Here is a 19323-nt window from a genome sequence, read left to right as displayed (position 1 = left end):
TTTCCACTGCAAGCATAATGACATGTTGGAGCTGTGGTCTATAACCAAAGGGTTTATAGGAACGTGTTATAGATTTCACCAATTCATGCTCTCCACTCCCCTGGAGCTACATTCTAGCCACAAACCTGAATTTTCTTCTTGTTCAGAAATGAATTCTTTCTTTTTTTTTTTTTAAGATTTTATTTATTTATTTGACAGAGAGATCACAAGTAGGCAGAAAGGCAGGCAGAGAGAGGAAGGGAAGCAGGCTCTCCGCCGAGCAGAGAGCCCGATGCGGGGCTCGATCCCAGAACCCCGGGATCATGACCTGAGCTGAAGGCAGAGGCTTTAACCCACTGAGCCACCCAGGCGCCCCCAGAAATGAATTCTAACTAAGCCGTCCCCGCCTAATTAGACTGGATGTGAAGTATTAATTTATGTGCTACTTAGTTAAAAAAAAAAAAAGCTTACCTGCTTGCTTCTAGTGCAGAGGTTTCTTTAGAACTTTGTGAATTTAAGATTTTTTCAATCTTTTCAACTGATCAAATAACTTGTATAAGCCTCAACACACACATGTATAAAAATAAAAATTAAGCAAACAAAAAACGTCACCATCTTTACTCTTAATCATCTTTATTTCCCATGCTAAATGCAGGAAAATATAAGACCAAAAGTTAACTTCAAGTATATAGGGCATGCTATATTTTGAATATTTCTATGAAACACAGAATTATCAAGAATACAAATCTTGGGCGCCTGGGTGGCTCAGTGTGTTTAGCCGCTGCCTTCAGCTCAGGTCATGATCTCAGGGTCCGGGATCGAGTCCCACATCGGGCTCTCTGCTCAGCAGGGAGCCTGCTTCCTCCTCTCTCTCTCTCTCTGCCTGCCTCTCTGCCTGTGTGTGCTCTCTCTCTGTCAAATAAATAAATAAAATCTTTAAAAAAAAAAGAAAGAATACAAATCTTAGTTCTAGAATAAGCGTACTTCCATATTCTATTGCAAGTTTATAGAGAAAAAAAAAAACCTAGACTTTGCTTTCTCATATTCTATACTCTTATTTCTTCTTTCCCCCATCCTGAATCTTTCTATGGGCCTTTCTTTCCTATTTTTTTAAAAAAGATTTGTTTATTTGAGAGAGAGAGAGACTGCATGTGCGTGTGCAGGGGAAGGGCAGAGGGAGAGAGAGAATCTCGAGCAGACATCCTGCTGAGCTCAGAGCTCAATGCGGGGCTCAATCTCATGACCCTGAGATCATGACCTGAGCCAAAATCAAGAGTCGGACGTTTAACCAACTGAGCCACCAGGCGCCCTTCCATTTGTTTTCTTATGGCCCTTTATTCATGTTTTAACTTTGGCTTCCGATCGTACTGACCCTCTCAGTTTACATGTGCATATACCTATATGCCCAAGCACCAAATCATTAAAGACCTTTTACACTACAAATATTATCAAAGAGGTTGAGGAACATTATGAAAACTCTCATCCTTAAAGAACAAAAAAATACAAAGTCATCCATTCAATAAATAGTTACTGAACACCCCTGGGAGCTCGACATTCATTCCGATGGGGGATGGGGGAGGAGGGGGACACGAGAAAATAAAGCAAGAAATACACCCTGCTCTCATAAAGCTTACTGTTTTGTCTGGAAGCGCATGACAAGCATTCTTTGGACAAAAGCTGTGAGGAGATCCAGAGGCGAATTAAACAGAAGGTCCCTCAAACAGGCTTTCTCCCCACTGAGATTTTAACAAATATGCTAATAATACACATAGAAAACATTGTACAGAGCAGCAGGCGAGAGTCAGAAGCCCAGACTCCCAATGCCCGCTGTGCCCCTACATCGTTATGATCATGAATGACATCGGGGACACTTGAAACTGGAGATAGCACTAAGGGGCACACTCCCGGGGTGAGCCCTCAGATGTACAGAGCCGTTGCCTGTCTCACACACCTTGAAACTAAGCCAACACCGCATGCTAATTACTGGGAATCGAAAAAATTAAAGTGAACACCAGAACATAAAGAACACAGGATCAGAAAATAACAACAAACCTACAGCAGAATCCTGAGTTTGCTTTGGAAAGCCCACTTCTCCCCTAGTCTCTAGTATAGGCCTATTTTCTTTACAGGGCCGCTGACAATTTATACAGTCGTTAACTGTCAAGCGCTGCACCGACAACAGTTATCACTGTTTCTTGTTCTGGAAAAAGTGGGTGATCTTGAGATCGTGTGGGTACCTCTAAAATTCCGTCTTATTATTTCAGGTAGATAACGTGACATAATGCATAAAATGCACATGCGTGAGAGCTTTGAAAAAAAGCTGAATAGTGCTGACAAGTTCACGGAGACAAGAGGAGAGGGCTTCAACTGGCATGCAGCATAAGAAATCTACTGGAGGGTACCTTTTTCTTCCTTATGTCCTCTTGTTTACACATTCTTTCATCTACTGCCCGAATTCCTTAACTGACAGATGACCTGAGACTCTTTAAAAGAATAATAAAGAAAACGTATTACAGACATTGTTTTGTCACATTATCAAGTTCCTACATCTCATTCAATTCCACAGAACTTAATACCTGTGCACCAGTACTATGCAGATATTGACAAAAAAAAAAAAAAAAAACCAAACATGATATACCAGACACAGTTACTGTTGAGGGGACTCAGGATCTGGGGGCATAATGACACGAAGGCAGGGTCGCATGGCCAGAAGAAGAATGACACATATACAGTGAAAGTTATGGGGATGAGGGGGCTTAGAATGGAGAACAGATAATATGAAGCAAAGTACAGGAGAGTCTGTAAATGCGACGGGGCTCGAATCGGACTCTGAAAGCCATGTGTACACAGCAGCCGAGGTGGGGAGGGGATGGGGAGCAGATATAAGTGCAGACACACTCAGGGGCAGGGTCAGACAGGCACACAGCCATGTGCACTGCAGGCTTCCTTCTGGAGAGAAGCAGAAATAGGAATGGAGGGCCAACTTCACTGAGATGAGGTCTTTAGATTCTGCATGTTTTGGAGAACGAGGGAATGTCAAAGCACTGATGCATGATGATGAAATGTGGGTATGGAAATACCAGGAATCAAAAATGAAGAACAGAAGACCAGAAAAAGGCAGAGCGCAGAGGTGGAGAAACATGTCCAGAAGCTAATGAATAAAGAGATAATTAGGAATTAGGGCCAAAACAATGGTTAACAGAAACAACTAGAATGAAGTAGGCATATCACAAAAGTTCCACAGGAAGGTGAATTAATTCACTCCATCAACATTATGAAACACCTCCTGGACGTCAGTATTGTGGCAGCCCACAGGGATACAATGAAGACAGATATAGTCATAACCCTCAGTGGTCTGAGAATCTCACAAAACAGCTTCAGAGTTGGGACCAGAAAGGCAGGTCTGGCCTGTGGCTGAGCAGGACCAAAGTGGCCATAAAGACAGGCCATGGAAAAGGGAGGGGATATGGTGATGGCAGGGGGTGAGGCGGGACGGGAGCCTGTGTGAGTAGAGCAAATCTGCCTCCAGGGAGGGGGTTCGAGAGAAGAGTGGGAGGCCAAAGGAAGGCTAGGCTTGGGAAACAACACCACTATGAGGCCCCGGGAGGAAGAGGCACACCAAGGAGGCAGTGGGAGAGTCCCACAGCGGCTGGTGTGGAATCCAACAGCGGACCACAAAAATCCCTTCCATTCCAAGGAAAAGTACCTTTAACAAGATTTTGTAAAATTCAAATGAGACATAAACCATGGAATGTATTGGCTACCTCAAGGCACAACTCAAGATTTTTACCTCTTTCACGAACTCTTTCCTGCCTGCCCCTCCCCTAGGCTTCTCAGCACTGATATTTCTGTTACTCTGCATTTTTCTTGGTTCTAACCATGTATTGTGTCTTCCCTTAAATTATGTTCTCCTTATATTCTCTCTAGGACGCAGGCACTGTCTTAGGGGAGGGATGCACGAGGCCACTCATGCTAGAGGAGACACACAAGGAAGGATGGTGTCGTTTATGACAAGTTTACGACAGGGCATCAGAACGGACAGAGGCCGGAAGCCAGGGCACCAGACACAGATAGGGGGGGTAGGGGGGGGAGACAGAGCAGCACAGTTTTCTGTTAGAAGTGATGCCACAACTCCCCCTCCACTGTTCACCCAGGTGGAGTTCCCATTCCCAATGGCTTAGAGGTGGGGAGTTCCATTCGCACAACAGAGCTTTTTCTGAGAGAACATGCAAATGTAACATTTATTAAGTATTACATTTTATTTATATTATCCTTCAGTTCCATTAGGGATTACACAGTTTTTGTAGATCAGCCCAGGAACCTAACCACACGTAGATTATGTGGCGGGGGAGGGGGATATTTACAAGATTACAAACTGTTAAAATACAAGTCATTCGTAAGTTAGAAACCACTTACATATGACCAAAGTGGCATTAATAAGTTGAATTTGGAAATACGCTTCCTCTCCCCTGACATTTTAAGGTTGTCTACTCTGAGAATATGTCTTCTTCAAATCGAACATGTGTTTTTAGGTTTCTGGCATATGCAAAAACAAAATCATTTACAACTCTTCTGAAGGTGAATATTATAATCATGAACCGTTAAAATACAACCACCAGTTCCACCAAACTAACAGATGAAAAGAATTCTTAGAGAAAAGCCGAGGAGGACAACAGGCGTCACAGCAGGCTGTTTTCATTAATTGGGGACTTACCAGAACTTCTCGTAACTGTCCCAAAGGCACAGAAAGTTGACTGAGGGCTTTGTCCACGCCAACCTAAAGGCAAAACCAGGTTGGCACAAACACATCATGATAAGGAGTAATAGTGACGTATCTATTTAACGATCAAAGCAGTACCAGATTTAAGTTATTTTTTTGGCACAACCGTATTTTGCTACATAACTAGCTAAACAACAGAAGTGTTATTTGGCCATTAATGTTGTTCATAGGATATGAAAAAAATCTGTTGAAATACATGAAACTATAAAAATAAGGGAAGTCATGAGAAACGAAAGTTTCCTTAAGAACAATTTGCCTTTAGATGACATTTTAAATGAAAGTGAAAAATTTTCACAGAAGGTGAACAGTTCTCTGTCTGTAATTGATGATACTCAGCCAGCTGATGTGAAAGTCTGACGGGCTACGTCTCTCTTAAACATTATTATAAGCCTCGAGAAAAATAGAAATTAAACAGAAATAAAATTTTCTAGGTTTTTAATCCTATTGGGATATTTATCTTAGTGGTATATTTCCCAAAAGCAAATGTGCATCATTAATTTTAATGCTTCTTGAAATTCCCACGGAGCTGCAACTTTCTGTGCTTCTCTGGACAAACAGATTTAAAACAAAATGAAGCATCAACAAGGAGACTTTTCTGCCAAGTAACAAAATTCAACATTTCTAAACGGCTTTTACAAACAATTGATAAGCTCACTGCAAATCATCCTTCTATTTTTATAAAACCAAACTTTTAAAATATCAATATTGGCCAATGTTCCCTCAACCTAGCTCTGGCTAACAGATATACCTGGAAGTAAATTAAACATTGTAAGAGTGGTGGACATTTGCTCCTACAAATTAGTCTAAATCAAGGAAGACTTCAGGGTAATCACTTAGCAACTAATAAAACAACCCCTTGGGTATTATTATCCTTTACTTTTCTCTGTTGACTAATGAATTTGAAACATAATCAAACTAGAGCAACCTTAAATAAATAAAAACTAAAACAAACAAAAAAATGTATTCCAAAAAGTTTAGTTCTTTTATTAATGAAATTGGTAATTTCTTCAAGTTTCTGGTGGGGTTGGTGGGGTAATCAACTGAAAGGTTTCTAAAAACTCTGCCCTTTTAATAAATATGAAGGAGAGAGAAAGTGTGTGCATGTGTGTGTGTAGGACTTGTGAATTTCAGGTTTACCAAGTTTGTGGAAAGGTTGACAAAATCTGCATAATCCTTGTTGATGACCTCGACCATGGCTATTTTAAGAAGTTTATAGTAGAGTTCCAGATCTCCTCTTAGTTCCTCCAGCTGGACACGCTTCCTACAGTCAGACACAAAGTGATCGACGTCGAAATCTTCCTGAAAATCAAACCAGAAAGAAAAAATGATTGCACTGATACCACATTTTACATAGAAAAATAAGATCAGAGAAAGAATAAGAGGCCGTATTACTGCAGGGGGACACACACAGGAACATCAGGGGGTCTGCTCACTTCCTAAGATTATGGGAAAGGGGGCCCCTCACTAAGACCATTCTCTCCTGTTGCCTAATTCTACAGGCATTTTATTTCTTTTAATTATACATTTCAAAGAGGCTCTTCTCAAAATAGAAACAGCTTTTTGTTCTTAATTTTAAAAGTAACAAATGTTCACTGTCAAACTTTCAACCAACCAAGAAATACTTATGTAAGAGAGAGAAAAAAAAAATCACCCACTCTCTAATGCTCTGCAGTTGAGCACTGTTAATGTTTATTTTTCTTCACTATTTAACACAGCGATTCACATCCTTCCAGACTTTGTTTTGGTCTTTCTCTTTACTTTGCTTTTTCTTTTTTAAGATTTTATTTATTTGAGAGAGAGAGAGATGGAGAGAACAAGTGGGAGGAGGGGCAGAGGGAGAAGCCGGCTGGCTCTCTGCTGAGCTGGGAGCCTGATGCCAGGGTTCATTCCAAGACCCTGAAATCAAGACCTCAACCGAAGGCAGACACTTAACTGACTGAGCCACCCAGGTGCCCTAGTCTTTCTCTTTAAAATATAAATTACTTTTGGGGTGCCTGGCTGGTTCAGTGGGTTAAGGCCTCTGTCTTTAGCTCAGGTCATGATCCCAGGGTTATGGGTTCAAGCCTCGCATTGGGCTTTCTGCTCAGCAGGGAGCCTGCTTCTGTCTCTCTCTCTGCCTGCCTCTCTGCCTACTTGTGATCTCTGTCTGTCAAATAAATAAATAATTTTTTAAAAAATAAAAAATCAATTACTTTTTAAAGAAACTGATATATAATGGACACATGTTAGTTTCAGGCGTACAACATAAAAATTCCATATTTTTATCTGTTGTAAAATGATCACCCTAAGACTAGTTAACATCCATCACCAAACATACACATTTTTTTCTTGTGCTAAGAACTCTTAAGCTTTAGCAACTTTAAATATATAATAATATAGGGCACCTGGGTAGCTCAGTGAGTTAAGCCCTCTGCCTTCGGCTCAGGTCATGATTCCAGGGTCCTGGGATCGAGCCCCACATCAGGCTCTCTCCTCAGCAGGGAGCCTGTTTCCTTCTCTCTCTCTGCCTGCCTCTCTTCCTACTTGTGATCTCTATCAAATAAATAAATAAAATCTTAAAAAATATATATATATATTATATATATATATATATATATATAATATACTATGCAGCCATCAAAAGAAATGAAATCTTGCCATGTGCAATGACGTGGATGGAGCTAGAGGGTATGCTGAGTGAAATAATCAGAGAAAGACAATTATCATACCATCTCCCTGATATGAGGAATTTGAGAGGCAAAGTGGGGGGTGTGGGGGTAGGGAAGGAAAAAAAATGAAACAAGATTGGATTAGGAGGGGGGCACCTGGGTGGCTCAGTGGGTTAAAGCCTCTGCCTTCGGCTCAGGTCATGATCCCAGGGTCCTGGGATCGAGCCCCACATCCGGCTCTCTGCTCAGCGGGGAGCCTGCTTCCTCCTCTCTCTCTGCCTGCCTCTCTGCCTACTTGTGATCTCTGTCTGTCCAATAAATAAATAAAATCTTAAAAAAAAAAAGATTGGATTGGGAGAGACAAACCATAAGAGACTCTTACTTAATCTCACAAAACAAACTGAGGGTTGCTGGGGGGAGGGGTGTAGGGAGAGGGTGGTGGGGTTGTGGACATTGGGGAAGGTATGTACTATGGTGAGTGCTGGGAAGTGTGTAAGCCTGACAATTCACAGACCTGTAACCCTGGGGCTAATAATACATATTTCTAATAAAAAATAATAAAATAAATATACAATAATACACAGTATTATTTACTACAGTCACTATGATGTACATTACATCCCCAGGGCTTATCTTATTAACTGGAAGTTTATACCACTGGACCCCTTCATCTATTTCTTCCACAACCTCGCCTCTGGCAACCACCAATCTGTTCTCTATGACTTCATTTTGTTTTTTAGATTCCACATGTGAGGGAGATCATATAGTATTTCTCTTTCTCTGTCTGACTTATTTCACTCAGCACAATATCCTCAAGGTACATCCATGTTGTTGCAAATGGCAAGAATTCCTTCTTTTTATGGTTGAGTAATATTCCATCGTATACACACACATTTTCTTTATCCATTCACCCCGTTGGTGGACTCTTTAGTTATTTCCAAGTCTTGGTTGCTGTAAATACTGCAAAACTCACTACCATGAGTGTGAGTCTTGCTGGCCGCTAGAGCCAAGTGATCTAGAGGTATACCCTGGGTACCAACTGCAAACCTCGGGACATCATACGAGCATTCAAGCTCCTTTCCAGGAGATACCAGAAAGCAGAAGCGAGGCAGAGGGACAGCGCAAAGAGGGTACCCATCAGCTCCATCTTTGGAGAATACCTTACTAGGCTCCTAGATCCATGTTAAATTAGATGCCTGCCCCTCAGGGCTTTAAGATAAGCAAATGAGCCTCTTTCACAGAAATCTGAACGCATTTAAGTCTGCTGCTTCTGTGCTGAGTTCCAGGGTGGGTCAGTCTACTCGCAGGACTGCTTTAAGAACTCTTTCTCAGTTTGCTATAGCCTTGTGGGTCTCATGGGTGCAAGCTCTGATGGCTTTCAAAGCTGGATGTTTTGGGGTCTTGTCTCTTAGATGTATGTCTTGAAATTTGGGGTGCCAGAAGTGGGACTCAAACCCTTTGCTCCTCAGGGAGAAGCCTGTGGTTGTGAGTACCCTCCCAATCCCAGGTCGCTGTACCAGGGGTGGGGTTTATGGCAAGACTGATTCTTACTTCAACATAGGTTTTTTTCCCTTACTCACCTAATGTGTAGGAGTCACTCAGCTAGTTGTAGGGTTTTTTCCACAGGAAATTTTTCCATATGGAGCTACAGATTCAGTGTGTATTTCATAGAAGAGATGAGTTCAAGATCCTCCTATGCCACCATCTTGAATGGAAACCCCAGACCTTCGCTATGTATGTGTGTACACACACATATGTGTACACACACACACACACACACACACACACAAATATTCATGCTCTTCTAAACTATTTCCCATCTAGGGGCACCTGGGTGGCTCAGTGGGTTAAGCCTCTGCCTTTGGCTCAGGTCATATCTCAGCCTCAAATCAGGCTCTCTGCTCAGCTGGGAGCCTACTTTTCCCCCTCTCTCTGGCTGTCTCTCTGCCTCCTTGTGACCTCTCTCTCTCTCTGTCAAATAAATAAATAAAATCTTAAAAAAAGAATAAAAAAAATTAAAAATTAAAACCCATTCTATTAAAAAAAATTTCCCTTCTAAAAAATATAACTTGAATGTCTTTACGTAAAACACATAATTTCTATTAATATTTTATGTGCATGCTGAGTGTCCCATTGAACAGATGTTCCAAATCTTTCTAACCTATTTCCAAGTATTGGTCTCACAGGATTAGCTATCTTGTGTTTCCCCTTTACAATACTGTGATACCCCGGTAGGCTTATATGCTTAGAGGCAATAAATTACTATCTACTTCCCCTGTGACTCTGCTACTCCATGACCTGTTTAGTCAGCAAGAATCAAATGTGATGATTCCCAAACTAGTTAAGGACACCTACACTTACTTCGTAATTATATAGGTTCATTAAACACTATGTAAACCAACAAAATATGACTGCCAAAAAAAAAAAAAAAATCACTGTTCTTTTGAAAACTAACACAGCTACTTTGGAAAGATTTGATACAAAGAAATCAATAAGAAAATTTTTGCTAAGTTAGGTATGGGTGAGATGACCACGTACCAGGTAGGGAGGGAGTGATCACAGGATTCTGAAACTGAATGCAAAAAAAGACAACATAGAAAGCTTTTTTAAAAAAGATTCTTTTTATTTATTTGAGACACAGACAGACAGTATGAGCAGGGAAAGGGGCAATGGGAGAAGGAGATTCCCTACTGAACAGGGAACCCAATGCGGGACTCCATCCCAGGACCCCGAGGTCATGACCTGAACCGAAGGTAGATGCCTAACCTATTGAGCGACCCAAGTGCTGTGATAACTCAGAAATCTAATCTGCAGTGCAGTTTCCAGAGAAAAGACCTGGCACTGTTTTAATGGAGAATAAATGTACATATATTTTTTCCAAATAAAATGCTAAAAACTGTATGTACCATTCCCTAAGAGTACTTGTTTAAACTGACTTTCTTAGTTAATCAACCAAAGACTGACCTGCTAGTGTCGGAGAGAAGAACTTCATACCAAACCGTAATTTCACAGTCATCTACAGAAAGCCACCTGCTTCTTACACTGGTGACCAAATTAGCCTGGACCTTTCTCTCCAGAGACCATCTCAGACCTTACATCATAGTTATGTAGTACATCACGGGAGGGGGTCTCGGTTCATAATCCTGGCCATTCTACTCACCAACTGTATACCTTTAGGGCGATCACTTTCCCTGCCTCAGTTACACATTGTTGAAGTTCTTGAACTTCATGATGGCATTCTAAATTGTATAACTGGGGTGCCTATGTGGCTCAGTTGGTTAAGCTTCTGCCTTTGGCTCAGGTCATGATCCCAGTCTCTTGGGTTTGAGTTCCACATCAGGCGCTCTGCTGAGCAAGGAGCCTGCTTCTCCCTCTGTCCCTTCCTCCTGCTCCCACACTCTCTCACTCTCAAATAAAATCTTAAATAAATAAATAAATCATATAACTTAGCCTCAGTGAACAAATGCTATTAGGTAATATTAGTACTCAACTTACCATTTATGCATTTGTTCTCAGATAAACAAAAGCTGCATAACACACATGACTAAATAACTCGGAACATCTGTGAATACTGGGTTAGGCAGCGTTTGCTGTGAAAAGCAAACCCAAACTCACAGTGCCATAATAGAGACCCATTTCACTTAACCAAGAATGGTTTTACTACTTTAGGAATGGTTTTACTTTATAGTGTAGATTTCCCAAGTATTCAAAAAGAAAGTATTTACAACCCATACATTTATGGTCAACTGATTTTTCACAAGGATGCCAAGACCATTTAATGGGGGGGAAAAACAGTCTTTTTGAGTGCCTACTACTGGGACAAGTGAATATCTACATGCAAAAGGATGAACTTGGAAGAGCAACTTCACACATACACAAAAATATAACTCAACATGGATCAAAGATTTAAATGTAGGAGTAAAAACTGTAACACTCAGAGAAAACAGGTGAAAATCTGTATGACTTTGGATCGGGCAAAGCTTTCTTAGACATGATACACAAAGCAATAAGAAATATTAGATAAGCTGAACTTGATCAAAATAAAAACTTTCATGTGTCAAAGGACACTACGGAGAACGTGAAAAGACAACCCACAGAATGGGAGAGAGTATCTGCAAATCATTTGTCTGACAAGGACCTAATAAACAGAATATGCAAATATACTCTTAGAACTCAACAAAAGGACAAATAACCTAATTTAAAAACAAGCCAAAGACTTTTGAATAGACATTTCTCCAAAGATGATACACAGACAGTCAAGAGCACATGTCGGGATGTTAGACATCCTTAGTCATTGGGGAAATGCGAATCAAAAGCACATGCAGATGCCACATCATACCCACTAAGACAACTGTGGTAAAATAAGAAAAAGAAAAAGAAAAAAAAAAAGAAGAAAAGTGCTGGCAAGAAGGCAGAGAAGCTGGAACCCTCCTGTATTGTTGGTGAGAATGTAAAATAGTGTGGCTAAGGCAGCAAACAGCTCGGTAGCTCCTCAAGAAGTTACACACGTACAATTACCCAGCAGTTCTACATCTAGGGGTATGACACCGACAGAACTGACAACAGATGTTCCTGCCACAACCTGTACATGAATGTGCACAGCAGCGCTGCTCGTAACAACCAAATGAGTATATACCCAACATCCATCAACTGATGAATGGATACATAAAATGTGGAAGAGCCTCTTACACAACCATAAAAAGGAATAAACTGTTACATGCTACAACACGAGTGAAGTCTGAAAACATTCTACTCTCAGGTTAAAGGAAGCCAGACACAAGAGGTCACGTGTCATACAATTCCACTGATAGGAGATGTTCCAGAAAAGGCAAATCCATAAAAACAGAAAGTAGATTCATGATTGCCAGGGAATAAGGGGAGGGGAGAATTGGAACTAAGAGGTTTATTTTTCAGGTGATGGAAGCATTCTGGAATTAGACAGAAGTGATGTATGTACCATATACACAGTAAATATACTAAAAACCAGAGAAGAGTACACTTTCAAATGGCAACTATTATGCTTTGTGAATTATATTTTGATGAAAAATGAAACAACTTAAATATCAACAAGTTAAATGCTAGGATACATTAAAAAAAATCCAAAGTAACACTAATCACAGGGAGAAATAAACAATTCCATTATCACAGCTGGTGACTTCAACACTTCTCCATCAGTAATGGGCTGATCCAGCAGCAGGGCAACAAGGATCTGACAGATGTGGACATTCAGTCCAGACATGGCACACTCAACACCACCATCAATTACCGTGCAACAGACGTACACAGACAATTTTGCCCAGTAATAGTGCAACACACATTCTTAAGCTCATATGGAACACTCATCAAGACAGAATAATTCTGGGCCACAAAACACAACAAATTTTTAAAAATAAAAATTATACCAAGTATGTTCTCAGACCACAATGGAATTAAAAATCAGTAACAGAAGATAGCTGAAGAAGTCCAAAATACATGGAGATTAAATGACACACTTCTAAATGACAGGAGACCAGTCTCAACAAAATACAATGTAGCAAAATGTGTGGAATGCTGCTTAAAGGGAAAATACAGTACTGAATGCAAATATTAGAAAAAAAAAAAAGATTAAAGTCAATAATCTAAGCTTCCATTTTAGGCAACAACGACAAATATCAAATCTAAAGTAAGGAGGGGCTCCTGGGTGGTTCAGTTGGTTAATCATCTGCCTTTGGCTCAGGACATGGTCCTAGGGTCCTGGGACAGAGCCCTGCATCAGAGCTTCCTGCTCAGGGAGGCTGCTTCTCCCTCTCCCATTCCTCCTGCCTGTATTCCCTCTCTCACTGACTCTCTCTGTGTCAAATAAAATCATAAAAAAAAACCCTAAAGGAAGTAGAAAAAAATAAAAATTAGAGCAGAAATCAATGTAATTAAAACCAGGAATATTTTTTTTTTTAGTCAATAAACCCCAAGTCTGTTTCTTTGAAAACATCAATAAAACAGATACACCCTTAGCCAGGCAAACAAAGAAAAAAAGGTAGAAGACATAAATTACTAATATCAGATGAAAGAAGGGAGGGCTACTGCTAACAATCCCAATCACTGTAAATTCAACCAAACATTTATGGAATACTACACAATTCTCTAAAATCTCTTTCAGAAAGTAAAACTACAAGGAATACTTTCTAAATCATTTTAGGAGATCATTATTACCCTGACACCAAAACCAATACTACAAGAAAAGAAACTACAAACTAGTATCTCATGAACACAGACACAAAAATCTTCAACAAAAATTAGCAAATAAAAGCAAACACTATATTAAAAAATTATACACCAGGATCATGTAGGGTTTATTCCAGGTATGCAACATTAGAAAATCAATGTGATCCATCATATCAACAGAAAAAAAATCACATGATCATATCAATGAAGGGAGGAAAAAAAGCATTTAGCAAAATCCACACCTCTTCATTATTAACCCTCAGGAAACTAGGAATAGGAGGACTTCCTCAACTTGATAAGAATGTCTCCAAAAATCCACAGCTAACATGATATTAATACTGAGAAAATAGAAGACAGGGAATCAAGGCAAGGATGTCCCTCCTCCTACTACTATTCAATACTATACTGGAAGGCCAAACTAATGAAATAAGGTAAGAAAAGGAAACAAAAAGTATACAACCTGGGAAAGAATAAAACTTTGTTCACAGATGACATGACTGTCTACAGAAAATACAAAGACTTCACACCCCACACCCATACCCTCCTGAAACTAGTCAAGTGATTATAGCAAGATTGCATGATACAAAGTTAAAATACAGAAGTCAATTGCTTTCCAATGATGTATCAGAAAAAGGGCCAGTATTCAACATTTATAGTTTATCAAACTCAACATCCAAAAAACAAAAAAATCCAGTCAAGAAATGGACAGAAGACATGAACAGACCAAAGAAGACATCCAAATGGCCAACAGACACATGAAAATGGGCTCCACATCACTCAGCATCAGGGAAATACAAATCAAAACCACAATGAGACACCACCTTACATCAGTCAAAATGGCTAAAATTAACAAGTCAGGAAACAACAGATGTTGGCGAGGATGTGGAGAAAGGGGAATTGTCCTACACTGTTGGTGGGAATGCAACTCTGGAAAACAGTATGGAGGCTCCTCAAAAAGTTAAAAATGTAACAACCCAACGACTTAGCAATTGCCCTATTAGATGTTTATGCAAAGTACACAAACTGATTTGAAGGGGCAAAAGCACCCCAATGTTTATAGTCAAACTATTGAAAGAGCCCAGATGTCCATCAACAGATGAATGGATAAAGAAGATGTGGTGTACACACACACACACACACACACACATTACTCAGCCATCAAAAAGAACAAAATCTTGCCATTTGCAAGGACATGGATGGAACTAGAGGAAGACAAATACCATATAGTTTCAGTCACATGTGGAACTTAAGAAACAACAGATGAATATAGGAGAAGGGAAGGAAAAATAGAAACAGACAGGGAGGCAAATCACAAGAGACTTAACTACAGGAAACAAACTGAGGGTTACTGGAGAGGGGAAAGTTGGGGTAACTGGGTGAGGGGTATTAAGGAGGGCACTTGTTGGGATGAGCTCTGGGTGTTGTATGCAACCAATGAATCACGAAATTCTAACCATGAAACTAAAAGTACACTATATGTTAACGAGATTGAATTTTAATTAAAAAATTTAAAAAGTCAATTGCTTTCGTATATACCAGCAATGTACAAGTGGAATTTGAAGTTAAAAACACAAGACCATTTACATTAGCATACCAAAAAAAAATAATACTTAGGTGCAAATCTAACGAAATATGCACAAGATCTATGTGAGAAAAAGTATAAAATTCTGATGAAAGACAACAAGCAAGGTAAGATGTGAAGTGGAAAGAAAGTCCATAATCTTGGGGAAGAACACTCAATACTGTTAAGAGGTCAGTTCTTCCCAAACTGATCGACAGACTCAATGCAATCCCAATCAAAATGCCAGGAAGTTATTCTGTGGATACCAACATGTTGACTCTAAAATTTGGATGGAAAACTGGAAAACCAAGAGTCCCAGAGTAGTCAACAAAATATTAAAGAGCGGGGAAAAAAAGGAAATTGAGGATTGCCACCACCCAATCTCAAGACTTACTATTAAAGCTATAGTGATTAAGACAGAAGGTGCCTGGCAAAAGAGACAGGTGCTTGGAACAGAGTGGAGAGCCCAGAAAAACATCCACACACACAGGCAAAGGCAACTCAATGGCAAGGACAGTCTTCAACAAATGGAACCGAACAATGGGACATTGATAAGAAAAAACAAACAAATAAAAAGAATAAAAACAAACTTTTCACACCTTTCAAAAACCTAAACGTAAAATGCAAAACTTCTTAAAGATGACATAAGAAAAAATGTAGGGATCCTTGGATTTGGCAATGACTTTTCAGATATAAAACCAAAAGCATGATCTACGAAAGAAAAAATTGATGAGAGGGACTTTGTTAAAATTAAAATTCTCTGTAAGACACTGTTAAGAGAATGAAAAGACGGGACACCTGGGTGGCTCAGTTGGTTAAGCGGCTGCCTTCGGCTCAGGTCATGATCCCAGCGTCCTGGGATCAAGTCCCACATCGGGATCCTTGCTCCGCAGGGAGCCTGCTTCTCCCTCTGACTCTGCCTTCCACTCTGACTGCCTGTGCTCGTTCTCGCTCGCTCTCTCTCTGACAAATAAATAGGTAAAATATTAAAAAAAAAAAAACAAAAGAGAGAGAGAGAGAATGAAAAGACCAGTCACAGAGTAAATATCTGCAAAACACATCCATGGTAAAGGACTTAAAATAAGAAATATAATATAAAGATGTCTTAGTAGCAACAAGAAATCAAACCTAATTTAAAAATGTGAAAAGAGCGGTGGCTGGGAAACCCAGTCAGTTAAGCATCTGCCTTTAGCTCAGGTCCTGGGACTGAACCCCACACTGGGCCCCCGGCTCAGCGAGGAGCCTGCTTTTTTCCCTCTCCCGCTGCCTGCTGCTACCTCTCCATGTGCTTGTGCTGTTAATAAATAAATAGAATCTTTAAAAAAGAAAAAAAAAAGGATCTGAAAAGATGCTCAACTTTGTATGTCATTAAGAAATTGCAAATTTTTTTAAAATATTTATTTATTTGACAGAGAGAGAGATCACAAGTAGGCAGAGAGGCAGGCAGAGAGAGGGGGGAAAGGAGGCTCTCCACTGAGCGGGGAGCCTGATGTGGGGCTTGATCCCAGGACCCTGAGATCATGACCTGAGCCGAAGGCAGAGGCTTAACCCACTGAGCCACCCAGGTGCCCCAAAGAAATTGCAAATTTAAACAAGGTACTATTACATATCACGTAGAATATAAAAAATCCAAAGCACTAGTAATACCAAATGCTAGCAAGGATGTGGGACAACCGAACTCTCATTCACTGTTTGGTCAGAATGCAAAATGGGAGGCACTGTGTGAGACAGCTTGGCAGTTTCTCACAGAACTAAACACATTCTCACTATAAGATCAGTAATTGTGCTACTTTGTTTTTACCCAAAAGAGCTTAAAACTAGTGTCCACACAAAAACCTGCAAACGGATGTTTGCAGCAGCTTTATTCTCTGAAGTACCAAAACTTGGAAGCATTCCAAATATCCTTCAGTAGGTGAACAGGTACACTGTGCCACACCCACACAATGGATTATTCGACAATTAAAAGATGAATTATTAAGCCACAAGACTTCGAAGAACCTTAAATGCATATTGCTAAGTGAAAGACCAGTCTCAAAGGCTAAATACTATATGATTACAACTCTATGGCATTCTGGAAAAGGTAAAAATTAACCAACATTTTTATTCTTATTTATTTTTTAGGTCATCTCTATACCCAATGTGGTGGCTAGAACTCACAACCCCGAGATCAAGAGTCAGATGCCCTAGCAACTAAGCCAGCCAGGTGCCTCTGAAAAGGTAAAACTCTAGACAGTAAAAAGATCCCGGGCTGAAAGGTGAGCGAGGAGGGTGCAGAGAGAGGAGAAGAAACAAATAGATGAGGTGCAGGGGTTTTCAAGGCAATGAAACTAGGCTGTAAGATACCAACAGTAGGTAAATAACATTATACATTTGTCAAAACCCACAGAACTATAGAAAGAGGAGTGAACCCTAATGTAAACCATGGATTTTAATTAATACTGTATCAATCCTGGTTCATCAGTTGTAACACATGTACCACGACAATGTAATACATTAATAATAGGAGATAGTGAAGTTAGAAGAAAAATATCTTCTCTTTGTACTCAGGGGTATTTCCTATCTGAACCCAGTCAAAGTACAAATCCCCCAAAAGGCCAGAAGTTGGGAGATCACAAGAGGTGTTGGAACACAAGAAAATAAATGAGCAAACCAGACAAGCTGCAGGTAATTAAGAACCATTAACCATGAGAGAAGCAGTGACATCACTCAAAATTAAAACCAAGTAGAGTTTAAAAGTTTAGCTACTTTACTAACTAGCTGCAATCAGGGATGGCAAACAAAGACTAATTCAAAGTAACCTGGGAATTAATCATTTAAAACTTACCAATAATCTGAAATTAGTAGCTTTAATGCTATGAAAATTACATGAAATTTGGAAAGATTGATGTTCTCTAAGCTGCCAAGAAGTAAAACACTCCTTCCCAGATACATGGACTTATAAAATCACTATATACTATCTCCACGAGAAGCAGAATCCCCCAGAACCATCACTCTGTAATGATGAGAAGTACTAAGAGGGCATATGAAATTTATGAGCTCTGCCCTAAAACATGTCCCATTTCATCGAGACAAAAAACCAAAATAGTTAAGCACTAATCTGCACACTACATAGGGGTTGAAAGACATAGAAAGTTTGTGTGAGCTCACGTATGTGTGTGTTTCCAACCATTCTTGAAAACAATGGACAACAGAGATGAATAAATGCCCCTGTATATCCCATAAATATTCCTCAAATATTTATCATGCAACTCCAGCTCTGCTCTAAGACCTGGGGACACAGTCATGAAAAGAAAAGACAAGACAAGGTCTCTGCTTTTAAGGAGCAGATATTCTAATGCAGAAATGAGAAAATAAATATGTAAACAAACATTATATTAATGAACAGTGATCAAATAGCGATTAATGAATAGTGATCACAGCTAAAAAGAAAACAGGACACAGTAAAGGTCTGAGTGACAAATGGGATGTATTTTAACTTGGATGAACCAGGAAATATAGAACAATGAGTTGAGATCCAAATGACACAAAGGAGCTAGGCACAAGAAGTGTGGGAAGAGTGTTCCTGCCCAAGGTATCAGCATGTATACAAAAATGTCCTTGGAGCTCTTCCCTCCAGCCCCTGCTCTCAAATCTCTGACCCAGCTAGGTGGGGACATAATCTAGGACTTGTGTCTCCCAAAACTCATTCTAAATCTTTGTTCAGTGACTAAATTATTCAAGCTTGAGAAATTAAAAACATATGCTAACAAGATCTTCCCACCATCTACAGAGAGATCATCTTAAAAGCATCATGAAATAGTAACACTGAAATTCTAAAAAACTTCTGTTCTAACATTTTAATCAATTTTATATCGAACTCCTTTGTTGAATTTATATACTCATTTGACATATTTATGAAGAGAGAAAAAAAAAACAAACCTTACATTCTGCAAATGTATTTATCCATCTAACAAATATTTGAGTACCTAATTAAACTCTGTTCCAGCTGATTTCTTCTCTTTATCTCTTTTTTCCCCTCAATTTAACACCAATCATAACCTATGTAGGCTTTTAGTTTGCTTTTCAAAATTAACTTCTTGAGCTATTTAAAGGAATTATCCAGTGCTAGAGTTCTCAACACTGGTCACACATTAGAATCACTTAAGGAACTTTTT

The 19323-nt window shown here is 39.6% G+C and overlaps 1 protein-coding gene across 1 annotated transcript in view; it reads right to left on the bottom strand.

Annotated features, from left to right (window-relative positions):
- Positions 1-19323, bottom strand: part of LOC309856285 (conserved oligomeric Golgi complex subunit 2-like) — a 30933-nt gene that overhangs the window by 5243 nt on the left and 6367 nt on the right. The window contains exons 2-3 of the mRNA XM_082717230.1: positions 5897-6058; positions 4694-4756 (exon numbers count right to left, since the gene is read on the bottom strand). Of these exons, the coding sequence (XP_082573356.1) occupies positions 4694-4756; positions 5897-6058 (225 nt within the window). The remainder of the gene's footprint in view (positions 1-4693; positions 4757-5896; positions 6059-19323) is intronic.

This window comes from Mustela nivalis (genome assembly GCF_964662115.1).
Source record: "Mustela nivalis genome assembly, chromosome: X".
NCBI lineage: Eukaryota > Metazoa > Chordata > Mammalia > Carnivora > Mustelidae > Mustela > Mustela nivalis.
Note: the sequence above shows the minus strand (reverse complement) of the source record. Positions and strands in the feature narration are given on the sequence as shown.